The 24949-nt window shown below is 37.2% G+C and overlaps 1 protein-coding gene across 1 annotated transcript in view; it reads right to left on the bottom strand.

The window, feature by feature from the left end:
- LOC133331330 (cation-independent mannose-6-phosphate receptor) overlaps positions 1-24949 on the bottom strand; it is an 81913-nt gene that overhangs the window by 43079 nt on the left and 13885 nt on the right. The window contains exons 9-10 of the mRNA XM_061539728.1: positions 7430-7875; positions 4292-4408 (exon numbers count right to left, since the gene is read on the bottom strand). Coding sequence (XP_061395712.1) covers positions 4292-4408; positions 7430-7875 — 563 coding nt within the window. The remainder of the gene's footprint in view (positions 1-4291; positions 4409-7429; positions 7876-24949) is intronic.

The raw sequence follows: 24949 nt of genomic DNA, 5'->3' as shown, positions 1-24949 counted from the left end.
AATTGAACGCCAAAAAGTATGCACCACGTATGACAAGTAAGAAAGCTGAAATGTATATTTGATGGGTCAGAGAGTCTTAATGTTAACGAAAATATGGGTTAGGGATTGTTTATGTAGATGCACTGAAGAATCGGAGCATCTTTCAGCAGACGAACTGAAGAGTTTTTTTACGGATAAACTGACGGGAGCCTTCGTAGATGACTTGAATAGGCTTCATATATATACCAACTGAGGACTAACTGTTAGTTTTAATATTAAGGTAGTATTTAGAAGTGTCCTGGGCTGAATGGAGTTTTTATAGGCGACTTTTAGTCAGCCTTTATATTATGACTTTAACTTGTATAGGTGAAGTAAAGGTGTCGCTATACAGCCGAGTTGAAAAGCCTGGGAATATTTTCAACCGACCTTAAGGTAGACTAATTAAAGGACCGGAAGACTTAACGTAGAGAGGCTGTAGGGTCAGAGATTATTTACAGCGAAGTTGAAGGGCCTGGAGGAACTTTTATAGGACAATATATAGAGGAGTAGTAGGTCCAGGGATCGTTTATATAGTCAATTTGAGGGCCCATGGAGTCCACATAAACTGTGTGAGAGTCCAGGAAGATATATGAACTATTCGAGGGTCAGGTTAATTTAAGCTACTGGCGACTCTTGATTTGGAACAACTCTAGTAAAATAGTCACGATATTTTTTGATCCACAACAGATGTAGCCACTTATCACACCACTTTGGAAAGGATTTGAGAGAGACCATAATGGACCCAACGTAGACTTTTAGGGAGTTTTTTTTTCAAAATAATCGGGGTCCAAAATCCAGAACGGGTTGACATAACCCACTCAATGGACAGGTAGTTTTATAAGCTTTAAAATGATACTAATTTTATATTAACCGGATCCCTAGAACCGGGCATAACCGGGTAGTGGTACACGAACTTCCCGGTCAAATAACCGGGTACGTCCCCCAGGAAAATCCCCATATCCACATAATTAGGGTAAAAAACATCTACATCTGGAAAATTGTTCAGAAGAATCTGATCGTTTTTACTAAACTAGAGTTAAGCACTTTATATATATACAGACTGAAAAGGGTCTTTATAGATTTCAAACATGAACTTTATACGCAATCTGTATTTATAAAACTGAAGGTAGTATCTATATAGATTAGCTGAAAATAGTCTTTATAGAAGAGCTGACGTACGTATTTATACAGAAACTGAAAGGAGTTTTTATAAACTAGTTGAAGGGAGACCTAATGGACGCATTTTTATAGAAGTGCTGAAAGAAGGCCTAATGGACTGGTTGTCCTCCTTAGACGATATTAATGGATTTTCCATAGAAATCCTAAACCGTCTTAAACCGTACAAAATTAAGTTTTCATAGACGAACTAAAAGGAGTCTCCATAGACGATCTGAAGGAAGTATTTACGTACGACCGGATGGAAGACTTTATAGATGACCATTTGGTTGTTTTTAGAGAATAACAGAAGGGAATATTTGGAGAAAACCTGGATGTAGTCTCTTTAGACGAAATGAAGAAATTTTATGTAGATGTTCGATAGGGAGCCCCTATTGAAGAATCGAATGAAGACTTTTTAGATTGACTGATGGAAGGATAATCTGAAGAGTCAGGATATCTTTACAGTCTTCATACAAACACTGAATGGAATATTTGAAGACAACAATTTGAAAGATGCTGTAATAAACATGCTTGTAGAGGTTCCTTAGTGAGCGGAGGTCCTGAATGTAGGAGCCTTTATATATGAATTGGAGGAAGATATTTTAGATCAATTTATGGAAAGATGAGCTGAAGTGTGAGAATAACTTATGGATATAATATTTTCCGACCAATTGAAGGTTTCTACGGACAAGGTGAAGAACTAGAAAGTCTTCACATCAAAAGCAGTAAGTGAAGCAGAACCTATCTAGTCTAAAGAATTTTCTATATTGTGAGAAATCCAACTGAAATTTTTCACTACAGAAAAATAATATATTACCAATTTCTTGGCATATCGTTTAAACATTGCTAAAATATTTCCCCCTCCCATATTTCCACCAACCATATTGCAGTATCAGTTTTTATATCACTTCTGTTCTGTTGCGAAAATCGTTGACCATTTTAAATGTCCGCAATGCGAATCCTTTCTTTTACAGCTTGTGGATGTCACAGAACTAAATGTCCTCCTCCTCCTTCATTTTCCAAGTTTGAAACGGAGGAAACGGATATATCACACACATGTCAGAGACACACATACACAGACAAACATAAAATCAAGTTGAACTTAAGAGCTCTAAGTTGAAGCTTAGTTTTCCGTCTTCAGATATAACGACATAAAAATATGCACACTCACACACATATGGCATACTTTAACGTATATTTGTGTGTGAGTTTGTGTGCAGTAGCAAGTTAACGAGCGTGTGCTTCTTTTCATCATTGAGTGTTTTTTTTCTAGTTTTTGGTTTTTATGACACTGTTGTTCTGCTGACTTGGCAAAAACACCAACTTCGTATTCTTTGCGATGAAAAAAACAGCATTTTCGCTTCAGAGATTTTTTGAGAAGCCTTGTTGAGGATCCAGTGTTGTAAAATATATTACGGAAAAACTTTAACATATAAATATCATAAATAGAGTTGAAGTGGGGGGCACAACATTTGCCATCATCCGTTATAAGTAGATATGTGTGAGAATAATCGATTAGAAAACAGTTGGAAAGGCGCATGGAATACTGTTTTTTAGGATAAAAGATCGGAAGAAAGTCGTTATGCAAGAGCTGAGGGGAGTCTTCTACGGACGAGCTGAATATTGTCTTTATAGGCCACCTGAAGGGAATCTTTATAGACGAGCTGAAGGGAGTCTTCTATAGACGAGCTGAAGGGAGTCTCCTATAGAAGAATTAAGGGCAGTCTTTATGGACCAGTTGAAGGGAGTCTATAGACGTGCTGAAGTGAGTATTCTATAGACGAGCGGAAGGGAGTCTTTATAGATGAGCGGAAGTGAGTCCTTATAGACGAGCGGAAGGGAGTCCTTATAGACGAGCGGAAGGGAGTCCTTATAGACGAGCAGAAGGAAGTCTTTATAGACGAGCGGAAGGGAGTCTTTATAGACGAGCGGAAGGGAGTCTTTATAGACGAGCGGAAGGGAGTCTTTATAGACGAGCGGAAGGAAATCTTTATAGACGAGCGGGAGGGAGTCTTTATAGACGAGTTGGATGGAGTCTTTACAGACGAGTTGGAGAGATTTTTTATAGGCAAGTTGGAGGGAGCTTTTATAGACGAGCTAAAGGGATTCTTTATAGACGAACTGGAGGGAGTGTTTATAGACGAGTCTTCAGCAGACGAGCTGAGGGGAGTCTTCAGCAGACGAACTGAAGGGAGTCTTTATAGATGTGCTGAATGGAATCTTTACAGACGAGCTGAAGGGTGTATTTATAGACGAGAAAAAGTTAGTCTTTATAGACGAGCTGATCAGGTCTGTATGGACGAGATGAAGGGAGTCTTTGTAGACGTGCTGAAGGAAGTATTTATGGACGAAAAAAATGAAATCCCACCTGAAGGACTGAGTGAATGATACGGCCAATAACTGTTTGTCCTTAGGGTTAAAGCAGAACATCAGGTGGTATTCAATGTTCATGGTCATGTACAAATCCGAATTTTAAATCTTCTAAACCTCGAACTCATACATATGTATGTGCCTATATTTCTTCATGTGGTGGTTTTTAGATGTACACGAGAGGAAAAAAATACACACACAACCTTTCCGATTTTTTTCAAAAACGACAACCCCCGAAAAACGACTGGAAAACTAAACAAAGCTTTAGTTACTGCTGCTGCTGCTGCTGACAAACTCCCGAAAAAAATTCAAGTCCACAAAACGAAACAAAAAACGCCCCAACAAAATCTTTAAAACAAACACATACACACGCATATTGTACAATATATGTGAACATTCTCACATACACACGCATAAAGCAGAAAAAACGTACGTCTATACGTGTGTTGATAAACGGCTTAAGGTATTATGGTGGTCGTATGGTCTTTAGGATTGAGGTACTACACGTCCCTTGTTTCCACTATATATTTTTTTTTTTGTTGGCTGGACACAGACCGTTTCAAGTATTTTTGAAAGCCAAAACGTATGCGAACGACGAAATGCGTTTTTATGTGTCCAATGTGGACAAGAACGATGATGATGGTGATGACCATGGTTTTGTATAAATGAATGAATGGATTTTTCAGAAAAGGTAAACAAAAATATAAAAACGACAACAACAAAAGTGTCTACTACTGCGACATACCTGTTCCTCTTCCGGTTTGCCAGTATTTTTATCAATTTTCGCCATACAAGCAGCTGAACCTCCTGGACAGCCTAAGGCATATTTGGGTACTAATGGTCGGCATACATTTAGAAAGATCTGTTGAGGATTTTTTGTTGGATGAATGGCCGGTTGGTTGGTTGTTTTTGTCATGAACGCAGGCACATACGCACACATCGAGATCGGGCAAATATTCAGGATACAATATGAAAAGAGAAAAAAGAGGAAAATAAATTTATGAATGTTCAAGTGAATATAAGGCAAATAATTAAAAGGAAAGGAAGGAAGGCAGTTGGAGTTAAAAGATACAAAAAGTACTACGAGTGAAATAATGAATCGGAGAGAATTGAAAGAATTTTGCATTGATTTAAACCATTAGGCAAAGATTTCAATAGGAGCATTATTTGGAAGAAATTGCAAAGTATAAAATAGTAGTTTAAGTTGGATTTAGAGTTGTAGTCGCAAATGAGACGTATGAAAGCCAAGGAAACTTTGAATAGACATACAAAAGACTAAGAATTGGAAAACTATAAAAGTTACTTTGTCAAACGTTATACAAACTAAGAAGAATGTTATTTCCCATATCGCTCAGTATCGAAAATCTCATATTGAAGAAGTAAATATTATGAAGATTTTATGTGGAAGCAGGGGAACTAATCATATCTTTTTAGACTAGTATATGTATAGATGTATATGTGGAGCTAAAAGGAGTTTTTGTAGAGGTGTTGTTGGACTACATGGAGGTCTTTATGGAAAAACTGAGGCAAGTCTTTATAGACGAGTTAAAGGGAGGAAAGCTATACAAAAATCTACCTATCTATACAGACGATTGAAGGTATGGAATATTTATAGACAAGCTAAAGGGAGTCTTTATAGACCAGTTGGAGGAAATCTAAATCTGCGATGGAGCTCTGAAGCGAGTCTTTATATACGAGTTAATGAGAGTCTTTATAGAGATACCGATGGAAGTCTATATAGAACAGCTAGAAAGATTTTTTTATAGACTAACTGATGGAAGTCTTTACACAGTTATTCCATCAGCGAGTCTTAAGAGAACAGGGAGCCTTTTTAGAGGAGGTACATAGAGTATTCATAGAATTGCTAAAGGGAAACTTTATATACCATCTGGAGGGTGTATTTATAGATTATCTGATGGATTTTTCTATAGAAGAACTGAATCGAGTCTATATAGAACATCTTTAGGATGTTTTTAAAAACGAACTATAGAAAGTCGTTGTAAATGTGCTTAATAGAGTCTTTTAAATCCAATCTAAGGGGAGGTAGTCTTTATAGGCGAGTTAAAAATAGTCTCTCCATGATGGAGGGAATTTTCTTTAAACGCATTGAATAGAGTCTTCTATAGCACCTTTTAAAGATGAGCTGAAATCTCCCTATATCGCCTATAAAGACTACCTGGCCCTCAGATTGTCCAAAAAGACTCCCTTAAGCACCTGTATAAAGACTCCATATAGGCTCGCGTCTTCTAAAGCCTTCTAAAGATGAGCCGAAAGGAATCTTTGTACCCGAACTAATGGTGGTATTTGTAGACGAGCTGAAGGAAGTTCTTATACGACTCTCTCTCTCCCCCTCTCTCTCCAATATATATCAGAATACATCAATAATTATTTATTTATTTTAATTTTTTTCAATTTCTTTTTTTAATATAATATAATCAGTGAGCGGAGCAGTATAGTCGGACGGGGCCATACGACACCCTACACAACTACAAAGAAACTCTATTTTTCCACGACAGAGGGGTCTACGTTCCGAAAAGACCCGAGTCTAACTCGGCCAATGTCCGTCAACTCAGCCCAACAATAGGGATGCTACAACAACAATAGCAAAGGAACTCTAAATTTCTGCGAATTTTTATTTCAAGCTTGGGCAATATATCGTGATATTTGGACCCTCTTGATCGATTATAGATCAACAGCACCTCCTCCTTACACTGATATATTTTCGGATTATTCCTAATATTCAGTACATCCCTTCTAATTACTTGTCCAGATTCCGTTCACCGTGGGCTGTGTTGTGATGCTCGGCTTGTGACCTATATATCGACTCGGGAAAACACAAAAAATTGAGTTGTCGGACCACTTCATCCCAAATTTTTTATGTGCTCACAACCGAAAATTATAGGCATTGTCCTTGCCTATAACTGGAACCTCTTGGAAAATTTTAAAGTGATCAACGCTATATTTCTGCCCTCTAATGTTAATGGGTTACTAAATAATATCAGAATACGTAAGCACCTATAAATATTTAAGTTTAACTCCCACATCCGAGTACATACTACAATATAATTGGTATCAATTTAAAGGTCAACTACTCCTCTTGGATATGCTGTCAACTTCTCGGGTCTATGTCCTTCAGGAGTAAATATATACGCCATAGAATACAAATTTTATCATTTTTCACACAAAAGTTAGGGTCCATTTGCACCGCTATGGTGCATGTGTGTCCGTCCGTCGACTCAGCTAGTCGAGATATGACAATCAGTGTACTTAAAGGTGGGTCTAGGTCAATATTTCCCGGATGGATGTTTTGTCCCGTAACTGCGCAATTCAATACCGAACTTTATGTCCAACGGCTGAACTGTTAATGAAATCTCATATCTTACATATATTATCATCATTTTTACTGCCCAATTATGACTAGCGATTGGAGAATGATTTTTAGAAGACCTTTCATTTAGAAACTCGCTTTTCTGTTGTTGGTGATATTTATCTATTTAGATCCTGACAATATGTTCCTTCGTGCTGAATAACTATTATATGTTTTAAAAAATATATGAATTTTCCCGGAATTTCTCAGGCTATTAATTAAAAAATTGGTGTTAGTATAAATCATTGTCTGAAGCAAAGTCTTCTAGGAATAAACGAATAAGTGTTGTCACAACGTATACGCCACATTATCCGCATTTGCAGTTTTAAATCTCCAATGGAGGAGTACATTGTGGCGTATACGTTATTTCGTATATTCCTAAAATAGTCAAAAGACCCAACTTTAAATCAAAATAAATGTAATTCGGTATTGTGGGAGTATTAATGTTTAAAAATCCCTCTAATAAACCTAACATAGAACTCACCATGAAAAATAAACAATTAATTATTATCTTACCTTAGTCGACTTAGTCAGCTGTTGATGTTGTGCAATTAATGCCGCATCAATTTCAGCCTCATAATTATCTGTATTCGAAATCAGCGGTGACAAATCAATAAAATCCGTACCGGTACCATCTTCCGAATGATCAACATAAACTTTGGCTCTACAACTTATTTGCTCACGGCAAGCCAACTCAGTTTGATAGTGGATTAACAGTTGACAATTGGAATTTTCAATTATTTTCGGACCAACATTTTTATCCTTGCTGTTGCTACCCTCCGTACGATTGGCACAGACAAATTCTATTTTAGTTGACCATTTTCTAGTTCCTCCATCCGATGTCTTTTGGCAAATGGCACCATCCTCATACAGTAGATAGGGTGTACCCGTCTGGTTGATACGCAAATGGTCGTTGCTTTTGCCCAGACTGGTTGATTGATTATTGACCTGCAGACATGCACCTGGTACAGAGAAGAGAATTGGAGAGAATGAAAAAAAGATAAATGAAATGAAAAGGAATAGAAAATGAGTATTTGATGGTATTTGATGATGCTTGGCTGTTGTCTAGAAGGATAATAATTAAAGTTGATTACATTGTCTGGACATGTGAAGGTAAAATGAGAAAGGTTTTTTTGGGGCAGCCCTTTAAAGATGACACCTTGGGGAAATTAAATAGGAAAAGGTATTTTCAAAAAATTAAGGACTTTGTATGATATTTGTATCATGTATTTTTCTGTTCTCCGTTTTGGGAAAAGCTTTTGTTGTAGAAACTTTTTTGGCTACAATTCCTTAACCTACACAAACACATATGCCCTACTCTCTCACAGTATTGGTATGTGTTAGACATCTGCAAGAATGTACTCGTACAATGAATTCCCATCCGCATTCATGGGTGTTAAGTCGTATTCAGAGTACACAACAATTTTGAATGAGTGCAAATGATTTCAACCACCGAAGATGTGTTGTTCTTCATTGTGCTCTGTCCGATCAAACGATCAAACTCGAAAGCACAACATTCAGTATGATGGATTACAAGAACAACTTATACAACATCAGTGAGTCCAATGAGTGAACATCATGCATTGTATTTTGTATTCTCTGTTTTCATTCAACACTTAACATTAATGGTGGGCATTCATTGTACAGGTACATTCATGCAAATGTTTACCTTGTACAATCTTTAAAACTTTATCAGTGAGCAATAGTGAGAAATAATGTATTTTATTTTTTTTTTATTAAATACAAGTAATTAATAACTCTAGAAAAATAAGTATCTTCCGTCGTTTCCCCAAATATTGCAAATTAGAGTACAAAGTAATATGAGGACAATTTGTAGTACTGAATATCCCCCACACTATGGGGTATCCAATTCGAACCCAAATTAAAACGAATTTTTATATGTTTAAAAGGGCGTTTAAAACATTTAAATATTGAAAAAAGGGAAGTACTGCTATATAGTGGATACATTACTAGATATTCATAAATGTTGCTCTTATTAAGAATATATATACTTTAAATGGGCGGAAATGATTATTTCGATGAGTTACAAACGAAAACAAAAAAACATAACATACCCTTCATACTTTTGTAGATGGTATAAAAACCATAATATCTTCAATTAATTCGGGTAATTCGAATACTAAATAATTCGACACTCTCATTGTGTAAAACAGGTTCGTGTACGAACTTGTCGCATTTGTTCAAACTTTTTGTGTTACAACATACATTCATACCGAAGTAAACATACACAATGAATACCGGTTCGTCGAGTTTGAAACGTGGATTGTATGAATCCAACGAATATACAACAAATTCGAAACTCTCATACCTGAAGCAATTCATGTTTGTTGTACCCTCACTCATTGCACTTCATTTCCAACAAATTTATAGAATAGAAGCCATTACTTTGTGTGAGTGACTCATGGGTGGTGTTTTTGTGCATTCATGCAGATGTCTAGTATGTGTATATATCTCTGAAACCATTAGCCTTAAATGGATACTTCTTTTCAAGTTCATCCGAAAAATAAATTCCATAAATTCTTCGAAAACTAACTAGACGAGACTGTCCACATGGCAAGGAGCTTCCTTCGACTATAGATGTCCTGACCAGGCCAGTAGTAAAGAGAGATACTTGTGCATTGTCCCACACCACCACCCCAGTGCAATCAAGTAGAAAAATTAACTCAATAGCCCTTAAAAATGTACGTTCGTAATGGCCAAAAGTGTTTTTGGCCGAAATAGCCTCTTTGTACTCCAAACACACAAATACACACGCACACAAATATATACGCAATATATTCTATACACTATATGGATATGAAAAAAGATGATAACGATCGAAGATTATAAAGTTTATTAGGGTGGATTGCATTCAAGAATAGCATAACACTATTTTTCTTTTGGAGGTCATATTTAAAGTTGGGACTCTTGGCCCTTTGAAGAATTTACGAATACGTGTTGACACCAAGTATACGTCACAATGTACCAGGCTATTTAAAACATCAAACGCAAATAATGTGGCGTATACTTTGTGTCAAAACTTATACGTATATTCCTAAAAAATCGTTTCAGGTGATAGGCTACTAAAAAAATTATGATCAAATTCAAAGATGGAGAGAACATTTCGAGGGAATCTGTAACGAAATGAAAATATCGAAATGTACAATAGATATCCTATGGAAAATACGCTGAATATATCGAGTAACCCGTCAAACTTGAAAGAAATGAAAGAGACAATAGAACGACTAAAAAACTAAACTATGCAGCAGGAGAATATGCGTTCCGGACAAAAGCACGAAATGTCGACGCCAGAACCACAGGTGAGTTACTACGACCTCACACAATTTTTAACGTGACTTGAAAATGCAAAATTACATTCATTGCAATTTAAATTTGGGTCTCGTGAATGTTCTGGAAATTTACGAATATGTGTTGACACAAGGTATACGCCACAATGTGCTTGTTCCATAGGCGATTTGAAACTGCAAAAGCGGATAATATGGCGTATACGTTGTGTCAACACGTATTCGAAATTTTTGTTTCGAAAACTATTTATATTAACTACTACTTTTTAATAAGTTGCCAAAAAGTTCCTAGAAAATCTGTCAAAAACAGCCGAAGAAGCAGCTACGAGCTGGCACAGCATGAGAAAGCTACACGAAGATGTACCAGGAGCCAAACAATAAAATATCGGAATGGTGGAGTAACAACAAACAATAATGAACAAATTCAAATTTTACACGCGGACAGAAATCAATAGCGTCAGAAATGTCACTGAAAACAATTAAATATACAGTAGCTGTGGAAAATACGTTGAATATATCGTGTAACTCTGTCCGCTTGAGCGAATTAAAATAGGCAATTGAGCAACAACAAAAAGTAACAAAGCAGCAGGAGAAGATTGTCTACCGGCGAAGCTTTAAAAGCTGCCGACAGAACCACAGCTCAGTTACTATGACCTCACAAAATCTTCGACGTTACTCCAAAGTTGAATTATTATTGTTGAATTACATTTATTCCAATTTTAAAATTGGGCCTCGTGACACTTTTATGAATTTACGAATAAGTGTTGACACCAAGTATACGCCACAATAAACTTTTTCCACAGGTAGGCTACTAAAAACCAATGATACACAAATTCAAAGATGGAGAAAATATTTCGTTGAATTCAGAAATGCTACAGAAAAAAGGAAATCTACTAGTAGCGGTCCAATGGAACATTATTTGAACGAAAGAAAGGAGACAACAGAACAACAACAAACAAGTAACTGAGCAGCGGCAGAAGTTGGCATACAGGTGAGGTACTATTACCTCAAAAAATCTTCGACGTGACTCCAAAATACTGAAGTGGATTTATTGCAATTTAAAGTTGGGGTCTCGTAACTCTTTTGGGAATTTACGTATACTTGTTGACACCAAGTATACGCCACCAGGTCATTTAAAAGATCAAATACATATAATGTGGCGTATACATTGTGTTAACACGTATTCGTATATTCCTAATAGATTTCGTTACATAAATGGATTTATATTAATCACAATTTTATAATAAGTTACATTGGAAGTTCCCAGCCAGAACAACATGAAGGTATACCGAAGAATAGATAATCTCACAAATAGAAGATGTACTACAAGACATGCAATAAAAGATATTCATAGTAGTTTAATAACAGACAATGATTATCACTGCACATCATATCAGCTTGGCAGGAAGAAAGATTGCCTGCTCTTCACTAAAAGGTAACGAAACAGCAAAAGAAGATCGTATTCCCTATAAACCGACCACGGATACGCAGCTTATTTACATAGACCTTACATCATATCAGTTTGGGAGGAAGAAAGACTGTCTCCAACGTGGAAGTAAGGTATCGTTGTAAAAATGGCGACTTAAACACCATGTAAAAATTCGAATACAAAAAAAAATGCAAGTAGAAAATATACAAAGAGATAAGCATGCTTGCTTCAGATCAAATAGAAGCTGTAGGGATCAGAACAACACAATACGAGTCATAATGGAACAATATATAGAATGGCACATTCTACTGTATCTACTGTTCATCAACCTCAGGAAAACTTTCGGCAAAATCAGACGAGCTGCCATATGGAAAGCATTGAGAAAAAAAGAAAGTGTCCCAGAAAATAATGTGTATTATAAGAACGATGTACGAGGATGCAGAATACTCAGTTCTTAAAAACTGAAAAATAAGACAATCATTTCGCACCAAATCGGAAATAAGACTCTGTCACCCCTAATGTTCACAATTGCACTTGAAGCAATAATGAAAGGATTCTGCTCGCAGAGTCTTTCACGATAAATCGTAAAAAAATAAGACAATAATTTCACACCAAATCGGAAATAAGGCTTTGTCACCCCTACTTTTCACAATTGCACTTGAAGTAATAATGAATAAATTCTGCTCGCAGAGTCTTTCACGATAAATCGTAGACTTAGATTTTGCGGATGATATCTGTCTTCTTTCTCACATGATATCCAATATGCAATAAATATTAGAAGACCTGGAGAGACTGAGAAGCTACATTGGACTTGACGTTAATTTTAAGAAAAATAAGCCAGAGAAATTTAACAACAGTACAGAAAATATCATGCTACGTCCATAACACTTGATATCTAGGAATAACTGTAACAACGGTTGTGGTGCAGAAACGGTCGTAATCAATAGCCACACAGCAGTGAGCCTGGCTTGTATCCCAAAAGCTACAGGCATTCATAAGAAAATGTCTGAGTATTATATGTAGTATATTCTGGCCCAATACCATAAATAACGTAGATCTTAAGGAACCAGGAACCCATACAAAAGCAGATTAAACGGAGGAAAAAATAGATTGGTTAAACTATATGCAAGAATCTCTACAGCTTGGCCGAAGTGGAACTTTTAGGTGGTGTTAATTAAATTTGGACCAATACATAGCCTTTATATCAAAATACAGCCACATCGATTGGAAAATGAAGCTGAAGTCTTTAAAATACCGAAAATGGGAAGGCACATTGATAATTTTTGGTAGGAAGATTTTACACCCCACAAGAAAAAAAATACGAATAAGGGGTATACCATTAATAAAAAATCGAAGATTTGACAGGCTTAACTCTAGTTTAGTAAAAACGATCAGATTTTTCTGAACTTTTTTCCAGAGTTAGGTATTTTTACTCTAATTGTGGGGATATATTTTTTCTTGGGGGACGTAACCGGTTACCCGGTTATTTGACCCGGAATTACGGGTATATCCCGTTCTACGGATCCGGTTAATATAAAATGGGTATCATTTTAAAGGTTATAAAAATACCTTTTATTGAACTGGTGCGATATGCGGCTGTATCTATTGTGGATCAAAAGATATGGACCTTAGAACCCTACAACAAGGAAATTCTGTCGAGTAGCCGGTGTTGGTATCTGTCCATAGGAGAAAGTCTTACATAGGAGAAAGTCTACACAAAAAATATTCTATTTAGAAGGAGTTCCTGTCGCGTAGCCGGTGTTGGTATCTGTCCATGGGAGAAAGTATTAAATGCCCGGCCGAAGGCGTTCCCCCACAAAAACAAAAACTATTCTCTTTAATAAGAGATTCTGTCGCATAGCCGATGTTGGTACCTGTCCATAGGAGAAAGTCTTAAATCCCAGGCCGAAGGCCGGCTACACAAAAAAATATTATATTTAGAATTATTTTCTGTCGCTTAGCCGGTGTATGTACCTGTCCATAGCTGAAAGCCTAGTTGAAACACGTACTAAAGCTCCCCAAAATATAGATCTTTGGGGTTGTAGTGTAATATTTTGGGCCTCCGTAGAAGGTGGACAATATTGAGAATTTTTAATAGGAAGATTTACTATCATACCACAACCCAAAAGAACAAATTGCACCCAATTAGATAGAATTAGAAACTTTCAAAATACCGAATATTGGGGGTACCGTTATATTGGGGCCACCCCGAAACAAAAAAAAAAAACATAGGGAGACTACTCTAAAGAGTGGACGAATATTGATCATTTTCGGTAGGGAGATTTAGTACCAAATGAGGACCAAACGTACCAAATTACATCCAATTCGATTGAAAAACTTTTCGTTGTATGGGAGCTATATCAAAACGTGCATCGATATACCCCATTTGCTACATGCTACGGGGTATCCGGTGAATATTTCGATGCGTTGCAAACGGAATGAACAATTTAATATACACCCTGACAAGTGGATGATATAAAAATAATCTCATATGATGCGAATGGAGTATCGAATTTTCTTTTTATACGTTTTCTTTTTCAAACAAAAAATGTTTGTTCCACCCCAATATATAAAAATATTGCAAATATGCTATGCTATGGCATGGTATGATATTCTTCATCGCAAAGATTATAGATTGGTACCCGCTCCCCACATAAATGATTTTTATTGCTTAACAGATGAATGACTTTCAAGCAGAGCTATAATTCCAATAGCCTTAAATGGGCACACACACATACACACTCACACATTCTTGGACATTCGGTATCATCAATGTCCTTTCCTAATATCGTTACAAATCATAGTAAATGGCCTAAAAGGCTATAGTGAACGGTCATCAAATGGCTGAGCGACAAACTGGAAGAACGAAAGCAACCAAACCAAACAACGAATGGAAAATCTGACCCCTTTAACACTATGTGTGGCCCCAAACCAACAAGTACAAGAGCAACAACAACTATGTGTTTGTTATTGTTTGGCTGAAAGGCATCAATAACCAAACGACACTCATAGAGGGAGAGAAGCAAGAAGACATGGAGGCCAGCAGCCTAGCTGACCAACCATCCAGCCTGCCCAATAGTTCAGGATACCCATAAAAGATGGAAGGTAGGCAGTCAGGCATTCATTGTAAAGTCAAGTGGCATAAATATCACAAAACACCGGACGAACAGTTAAAGCTATGCCGAGGAGTCAGGTTAAAGGATTGCTGCTTGGCAACCGAAAAATCATTGTAATGCTGCTCCTCTACGCTACCCTTTTGTTGAGAGCGTAAGAGTGTGCGTGCGGGGGCGAGGGCGAGTACGACTGAGTTTAAAGAATGGTGTGACGAGTGACACGTATGCTCCACATAGCCTCACACGTATTGTTATACGAACACGTATCAACAACGTTCCATTTCGAACTATCTATCTACTGAAGATGTATGACCGATATGCAAGGTGGTTGAAGGTAAACGTGGGCGGGGGAGATGATATGTTTCGACAATCCATGTATTCCGATGCATGACCTTTATTCCTTACAGAGGTACTGGGTATGTGTGTGATTAGTTTAATTTATAAAAGTGTGGAAATATTTGGAGAATTTTGTTAAAATGTCCCTTTTCACACAATAATGATTTTTCTAGTAAATTTTATGCTACTATGTGTGGGTGCAAGGTTAGCAAGAAAAGAGTGGTGATGTGTGTGTGGGTATAAAATTTGCTGTTGATAAATTTGGTATAGGTAGGACTTGATGTTACCAAGGCACTGACTGATAGTTATTGACATGGGGTTGTCCGGAAGATGTTATGCAAATATAATTCTCTGATATAGGCCCGTGCGCAATGACACCCAATGAGAAAGAATATTATACACCGTACCGTTATATATTTTTGGTAGGAAGATCGCCAAATTTGTATTCAAAATAATAAAATAATAAATACAGTCAAATCGGATGAAAAACGCACCCACACTCCCAAAAATACCGACATTTTGGAGGGACCATTTTTTTTACCCAGTGAGAACCCAAATTTGCATATTACAAACAATTCGGTGGAAAAACGGGCTTATAGTCCCCAAAATACAAACATTTGGGAAGTAACGTTATAAAATCATACATAGAATTTTAATCGAATCAAGAATATGAATATGAGGTATCCGGTGAATATTTCTAGGCGGAATATCAAATTTTAGGGAGGGTATAAAAATTGTGATTCTGCCACAGACACATATCGCCATGTAACGACGCAAGTAATTTCCAAATTGTAAAGAAATTTTGAAGAGACTAGAGCGAATACTGTAACCGTTCCGCTAAAAATATCGCTGCTGAACGTGAAAGTTTTACCGAAGACCTGAATGTGTCGATTCCTCGTCGATTTTTGGAATTAGGACTGTCTTACGGCACATTATGGCGATTTTTTTGAATTAAAATCGACGGCTACATCAATATTAAGTTCAGCTCACGCAAAAACTGGAACCAAAAAAAGCTAACCATGCACAACGTCATAGATACGCAGAATGGTTGTATGTTAATAAACAAATGGTCTAGAAATGATGCACCATTCGGGAAAGATGGAACGGAGTCTGAGATTCTTAAAAAATCCACCGACGATTCCCGAATACATTCATAAAAGGTGTTCCCATTCAAATTATTTAATTTGTCACCCCAAGCCGAGTGTCTGCAGTTAAAATCACCCCCTATTATTACTCCGTAATAATTTCGGGAAATAATATTCAATGCTTCCAAACTGACACTATATTGATTGCGATCAGCATTGCATGGGATGAAGATCGAACCAATCAAAACACTTTCTTCAACGCCATTTAAAATGATACCAATACTTAAAAACAACCTAGGATATGTAAAATCCTTTACAAACACATTTTGAAATTTGAATGATTTTCTTAAAGCTATTGCTACGCCTTGGGAACTATTATCCCTTACGAACTCGTTATTTTCTAAAGCAACTCTATGGGCATCTCTTAAGTGATTTTCTTGTATAAAGGCGAAATCAATGTTGTTTGAATTTAAAATCTTTGATAATTCAATTCTAAGACTCGCTTCAATAAGCAATCTAACATTAAATGACAGAAAATTTAAAAAATTACGAACCACATTTTTGTTTTATTTCCTCTAAAAGTTCTAAGCATTGAAACCTTGCTTGTTCCTTTGACAGTGTTCTATAGTGCCTAACAAAATTTTCGATTTTGTCATCCAGGGTTATAGTTTCGGCCTGACAAATATCCTTAGCAATTTTCAAAAATGCCTCTATTATAATAGGTTTGGATCTTATATGCTGAGAGTCCGTAAAACAACCAGCGTATGCTCCGCTTAGGTTGCATGTGTTGAAACCGTTTAACACTTTTGACACATTGCAGGAAGCTAATGCCTTTTTTTCCTTAGCTATACTCTTAGTTTGTTCCTGATTCTTTATGTAATCTTTGTAAGCGCTACAGCCCCTACAATTAGACGGATGACCAAATTGCTTGTAATTCGCACAATAAGGCTTATTTTCTTCATTAGATACGAATTTGCAGTCACCTGGTGCGTGCTTTTGATCACATTTCATGCTTTTGATCACATTTCATACATTTCTGCTACAATTTTTTGAGATATGGCTTAATGTTGGCAACGCCAACATTGTACAACCTTTAAATTTGATTTGGGTATTTCCCATGTTACCTTTTGAGAGCAAATATATTTTTGAGACCTTAATTCAGTTACAGATTTTCCTGGCAAAAGACTAATCAAGTAAAGCTCAGTATCAATATTATTTTTTTAGAAAATTCCGTCGAAAATTTCCTAACATCCTCCACCGTATTGGGCACTAACTCATTAATATCGCTCTTTATCTCGTCTAAGGTTGCTTTGTAATGAAGTCCCCTTAAAACTAGCATATAAAACTTAAACTCTTGAGAACTTGAATTGATAGCCTGATCTTTCCACACAAAGAGATTCCAAAATGCACATGGGATTCACTAAGCCGCAATATTCGCAACCAAATAGATCACATATGCCTTAGAGGAAGATGCAAAAGCTCTTTTTCAGAAGCCAGAAATAAAAGAGGAGCTGACATTGACAGTGATCACGAACTCATCATAGGCAAAATCAATATCAAATTGAAATTCTTTTCAGAAAAGTGTCATAGCATGGAATCTCTCCCAGGACAACTTGACTTAGATTCGGCGGATGATATATTTCTTATCTCTCACTAGATTGGGGAGAGGGGGAAAATTCGATTATTTTTATAAGACATAACGGTGGACATTCAGAATACATAAAATCGTTTAGGGTCCTTATATGGGGACAATATTAAAGCATGGACCAATGATAAAAATAAGTACAGGAAAATTCTGATAGAACTTTCAATATACGGGAGTTGTGTGAAGACATGCGAAAGAATTGTTTACAACTAAGAAGCCTGAATGTCACTTTACACCCAATCAGAAATAAATATGTCTAATATAACGAATTTTTAATGTTAAACAGTTTTAAATTTATAAAATAAAAATTGAGGAACTAAAGTCCTCCCTAATCTAAGAAAAAAAAAAGAGTCGCAACCTTTTGTTTTAACGCTCTGTCACATTGTCACATTTATGCGATAGCCTCGTCGGAAAACAAAACCTATTTTTGCATTGTGTATTGCTTGCAAAGTACACAACAGACTCAATATTGTTAAAACAATATTGCTTTACAGCAGAGATCATAGCAATAACAAAAAGAAAATACTGTTATAGCACAGTATTATGAAATAATAGAAAGTGAGGAGGACAATTGCAGAATTTTCTCATTGTTGGGCAAGCTTTCTGCCATTCATAATTGGCGATTTAATTATCCGAAACCCGCGCTTGTCGATAGAGGAAAATGATACCGTTTTCGTGGAAACATAAATTTGGCAGAAACGCTTCGATAGATAAAGCCTTGTTCAAAATTTGTTTCCTTATATTAAAATCTATAACTATAACACATAAGCGAATCGCGAAAATAGATCTTCCTACTCGACGGTTGGCTTGTGATACGCCTTCTATTTGTGAGACTATATATTGTCCGGTGTAGCTTTCTCATGTTGTTGCAGGCAGCTAGTCTGTTTTTTTCAGATTTTCTACGAACTAAATCTTTTTGGAATATACGAATACGTGTTGACACGAAGTATACGCCATCTTATCCGCATTTCCAAGTACATTGTGGCGTATACGTATTCGTAAATTCCCAAAAGAGCCATAAGAGTCACGATAGAGATTTTGTAAGGTCGTAGTAACTTCGATGCGACAAAACATCGTGATCTACTTGATTGCGAGTATTGACGCTTGGTAGTGGCCATGTGCATTTAAGAATGTCTATTTGCGGAAACTGGAGCCACCAAAAATCAGCATAAATGTCTGACCCAGTTCTCGCTCGCCGTTATTGTTATACCCCAACATTAGGATAATATAAACTCCATAAAGTGGAGCTTGGTTTGTACTATGGTAGTAGATCTTCCTAATAAAAATGACATGGAAAGAGATTCTAGAAACCGTTTTAATTTCGGTTCCAAGAATGTTGGAACTTTAGTTATTTTCTATATAAGAAAAACTATACGAAACGAATTTCATATATTCTTATATGGAAAATAACTAAATTAATAAAAATATGCAAAAAATCCTCTAAAGTAGGTTAACCAGGTAAAAAGTTCTAATGCACATGCTGTTTAATATACAAATTTGTCCGGTGCAAGCTTTGATATGACCCCACCTAAAAGTTCCATTTCTTTTTTCAGTATTAATAATTTTTTAACTGAATTTTCTCATGGGAGTTGCTATGATTTGACATATCCGATTTTTGCTGATAAAAATAATTCAAAAAAAGTCCCGTTTAAGTTTTCCAATTGAATTTGGCTGCGGATTTATGGTTAACAGGAGAATAAAATACCTCGTCTCCAGATTCACTTCAGTAGATGAACGCATTGCTGTAATCCGTATAAAAGCGAAGTTCTTCTACATGAGTTTCATTTGAGGCCATGCTCCGACCGAAGACAAAGATAAACAGACCAATGACATATTTTACGAGCGCCTAGAAACAGAATATGACCGCTGTCCTGGCCATGACATTAAAATTTTGCTAGGAGATTTTAATACCAAAAAATCATGAAGAAACATCAAACAATGACATGAGGTTGATTGAATTCGCGGCAGCAAAAAACATGGTAGTCAGCAGCACCAGATTCAAGCATCTCGATATACACAAAACCACCTGGATTTCTCCGGACCGAACAAGGAGAAATCAAACTTATCATGTTCTTATAGACGGAAGGCATTCATCCAGTGTTTAGACGTTCGATCGATCCGAAAAGCGAATATCGATTCAGACCAACCAAGGTTCGTACCCGTCTTGATGTCGAAAAGCTGCAACTACAACAGATAGCAGAAGCCAACTCCGCTCAACTCACCCACCTGCTTGAAAGCACTCCTTATCGCAATAATAATATAGAAGCAAAGAATTGTCCTCTCCCTCCAAACTGCAGCAAAAACAACACTTTGGTACCAAAAACCACCCATGGTACGACCAGGAGTGTCGTAATGCTACTGATGTGAAAAACGCAGCGTATAGGGCAACCCCGCAGACAGTAGCAACACGTAATGCGAGAGAGAATTGTCGGGAGAAAAGGAGAGAGAAGAAACGTATTTTCAAAAAAAAAAAAAGAACAAGAAAAACGCGAGCGGAAGAAAATCGACATGTACGGGAGTCAGAATGAAGACCGGAAATTCTACCAACGAGTAAAACATCAAACCGAAGTATTTGGTCCAGGCACATCATCCTGTATAGCTAAAGATGAAAACATGGTGACAGATGGTGAGGATCTGGAAGGAGCATTTTGAAAAGCTCCTAGTATCCAATAATGGCGGTGAAGAAGATACCCTTAGAACCAATAAGAGATGACGGTATAGAGTGTATGCCAACTAGCCAAGATAAGGTTAGAATGGCGATCAATGGGCTGAAGAATAATAAAACAGAAGGTGCCGATGGATTACCAGGCGAATTATTCAAGACCGGTGGTCAGATCCTGGTGAGGAGCATGCACTAGCTAATTTGTACAATTTGGCTAGAGGAGCGCATGGCCAATGCTTGGAACCTCAGCATCTTGAGATGTACGGGATTCAGAATGAAGACCGGAAATTCTACCAACGAGTAAAACATCAAACCGAAGTATTTGGTGCAGGCACATCATCCTGTATAGATGAAGATGAAAACATGGTGACAGATGGTGATGATCTGGAAGGAGCATTTTGAAAAGCTCCTAGTATCCAATAATGGCGGTGAAGAAGATACCCTTAGAACCAATAAGAGATGACGGTATAGAGTGTATACCAACTAGCCAAGATGAGGTCAGAATAGCGATCAACGGGCTGAAGAATAATAAAACAGCAGGTGCCGATGGATTACCAGGCGAATTATTCAAGACCGGTGGTCAGATCCTGGTGAGGAGAATGCACCAGCTAATTAGTGCAATTTGGCTATTGAAACTTCAGCATCTTGTGTCCCATTCAAAGGAGACAAGACGATATAGAGGAGTAAGTCTCCTTCCCGTCGCATATAAAGTGTTATCGAGCGTGGTGTGTGAACGACTGAAGCCAATGGTCAATGATATTATTGGACCATACAAATGCGGTTTCAGACTTGGAAAAACCACCATTGACCAAATTTTCACTCTGCGCCAAATCCCGACACATTCCATTTATTAGTCGACTATAAAGTCGCATTCGACAACCTTATCCATTCAAAGATGTTTAATAATACGCCTATGTCACGAATCCGATGCAAAGATCAAATAGAAGACAACATCTCGGAACATGGTCTTTCAAATTGAATGAGATGCGGACAAGACCGACAGGCTTGGAAATCTGTTTTAGGCTCGCCTTATGGCACAATCGTTCTCTCATAAGCCAGCAAAGTATGTACTTAAAATCAGTTTAGATGAACGTTTTGTTCTCTCACTTTTTAACTAATTCCCCGTGCTACTCGTTTTGTAGCACTGTGTGACCTCAAAAGCAATGTAAACTAGATGACACAAAAAAATTAATAAAAAAAAACACATAGTGAATGGTCAAACCTATAGTCAGTCACCTCATCCCTTAAGGCATATTTAGATAGGATTTCTCCTAACAAAAGCCAACAAATGCCATAGCAGAGTTTAGTTACAAAGAAAATGAGAACAAAAAAATCGACGCAAAACAAACGAACAGATGAGAAATAGAATCAGCACAAATATACACAGGACAATGGGAACAAAAAAAGAAAAACAAAAACAGAGGATGATAAAAACGAAGAAAAAATAAAACAACTAGACTAAACTAACATTCACAGGAGAATACAAATGGATTGTTAGTTTTTGCTGGTGATGTTGTTGTTAGTTTGTGTTGTTGTACAACTTGTTGTACTACATTTGAGAACAACAAATACTGCCCTAGCTGTGATGGAAGGCTAGGCAATACAGAGAGTAAAGATGCGCCAGATTTGTTGCCTATCAGAACGCACAGAACCGGAAAAACCTACCGGTCGATGACAACGGCTGGCATTACAACAACTACAAAAAATGGTTGGTGATATTGCTGCTGCTGCTATCCTGCGATGGCGTCCTTTTGCTAAGCAAATGAATTGCCATCGTTTTCGACTAGTTTTGCGCGGCATTCAATCCTAAATATTTAAGTTACGTTGGATTTTAGAGGAAAAAGCCTACAACAAAATAAAACTTGGAACTAAACGGAATGGTGGCAAAATACTTGTTTGCCTACACTATATAAGAGAAAGCTGAGAAGTATTGTCCATATTTCGAGTCGAGCCGCAATGTGAATACACAAATCCAAAACTATCAGCAGCAATGTTAGCACTAAGAGATTCTTTTCGCATGCTTTTGGAATTTTTCAGCAGGAGAATTTTCATTTTCATCTGGGCGTTTGTTTCCGTTTTCTTTTTTTTTCTCCTTTTGTTCCAACATAGGCAATACAAAAATGGAGAGCAAAGCGGATACAATAGCCATGCTGCAACTTGGCCGACCGGTCGTTTGGTAGTCTGGGCCAACAGTCACTTTTACAACTCAACGGAAATGCGATTGTATTTCCTGTTTCCTGTTGTACTTGCGAATGCCAGCCATAAATTATGTTGCGCATAAAAATTGGCACCAGCAGCCGAAGTAGTAGTAGTAGTAGCGGAATCAGTAACATTATTCGACAAAATAGCGCAATATTTAACATGATTTGTCTTTTCGTTCTTTGTGTGTAGTTTTTAAGCAATGGCAACATATTTTTTGTTTTTGCAAGCAATAAATTTGCAATTGGCCAATATTGTAGGCAATAAAAATTGTCAATATTCTATGCAAGATATAACACAATTTGGGTTTTATTCGAATAAAAAAGAGAAAGTATTTAGGTTTAGTACAGAATTTTTATGATGATTTTTTTTTCAAGTACTAAGGTTGGTATTTAAGGGGTTTCTAAGAAGAGGTGGTTTATTGGATTACCCAGTATTCCGATAACTTATATTCTTTAACATTTACTATATGATTTAAGAATCAAAACAAATCACGCCATTCTAGACTCAATTCGATACGCTGTGCAAAATTTCGACTCCATCGATCAAATTTTCGGTATTTGAAGCTCCGTTTGTTTGAAATTTGAGCCGATTTCCTCAAAACAAATTGCAAATTCAGGATTGTCGCATTTTCCTCGTTTACTGAAACTGAACATTCATTACACAAACGTCAGTACACCTTTTTCCATAAATATATAGACGTAAGGGTTTATACAATTACTTACATAGCTGACTACTTGTGACAGAACATTTGTTCCATAAGCCGAGCTTAAAAAAAAATTTCAGGCGCGTCGGTCTTTGGCGCAGATTTTCCAATTTGAAAGACCTTGTTTCGAAATGATCTCTTCCTCTTAATCTTTGCGTCTAATTCGTGGCCCTCCCCTTCAAATAGTTCGCTTTTATATGCCCTATGGGCTGGGGCATCCTCATTCATTCACACAACATGACCTATCCAACGTAGCTCGATACGTCTGACAATGTCGTTGTCCGAGAATAGATGGTTCATTTGACGGCGACATTCACCGTCAATGCGGATAGGCCCATAGATCATTCGGAGGAATTTTCTCTCAAACACATTCAGATCCATATACCAACACGAGTAGTATCAGCGTCTTGTAGAGTGCGAGTTTGATCTGGCGAGAGGTGGCCTTGTTTCCTAACTGCTTACTTACTATCATTCCCTGAATTTTAAAACTGATGTCATTATTTTTATTTCTTGCGGTACCAAGGTATATAAAATCTTTGACTACCTCGAAGATGTAGTTCTCAAGTTCCACAGTTAGTCCGAATCTACTGGACGTCTTCCGCCTTGATACCATCAGCATTGTGTTATCGCCGTTTACTGTTAGACCCATTTTGGCAGACCCCTTCTCAATTTGTTCAATGGTGGCTGTTATCGCTCGCAATGTTCGACCCATTATATCGATGTCATCAGTGTAGACGAGTAACATTTGCGTCTCGTATGACCGGTATTACAGGACTCCAATAGGTCCCGCATGGCCGTATTAATTTTGCAGGAATGACGAACGCAGACATGGCTTTAAACACCTCTGAACGGATTCGAATTTCGAACGCGGCTTTATAGTCGACGAATAAGTGGGATGTGTCGATGTGTTTTTCGTGGGACTTTTTAAGAATTTTGCGTAGATTGAAAATCGATCATGGTTTTGCCAGGACGGTCCAATAATATCATTGACCACTGACTTCAATCGTTCACACAGCATGCTGTATAGCACTTTATATGCGATGGAGACTTATTCATCTATAGTTAGCACATATCGTCTTGTTTCCTTTTTGTGCACAGAACACAGGATGCTGAGGTACCAATCATTGGGCATGCATTCATTTAGCCAAATTGTATTAATCCGGTGGTGCATTCCCCTGACCAGCATCTTACCACCGGTCGGCTGGTAACCCATCGGTACCTGCTCCTTTATTATTCTTCGGCAATTGATTGCTATTCTGACCCTATCTTGGCTAGGTGGTATGCAATCTATACCGCCATCTCTTATTGGCTCTGGGGCATCTTTTTCACCGCCACTATTTGATCCCAAAAGCTTTTCAAAATGCTCCTTCCAGATCCTCAACACGCTGTCTGTATATGCCACCAGGTTTCCTTCTTCATGCAAGGCATCGTGTGCTCCAACACAACTTGTTGGACGTATCGAGCGGAATTGAGGACCCTCTAAGCTATCCAATGTCCAAGGCTGATTTTTGAACAAATAAGTGGTAAACTAAAAGTATTCACAAGAACCCGTATTT

Source organism: Musca vetustissima, unplaced genomic scaffold (genome assembly GCF_032173495.1).
Source record: "Musca vetustissima isolate MV318-11 ecotype Yass unplaced genomic scaffold, APGP_CSIRO_Mvet_v1 utg69955, whole genome shotgun sequence".
Classification (NCBI taxonomy): Eukaryota; Metazoa; Arthropoda; class Insecta; order Diptera; family Muscidae; genus Musca; species Musca vetustissima.
Note: the sequence above shows the minus strand (reverse complement) of the source record. Positions and strands in the feature narration are given on the sequence as shown.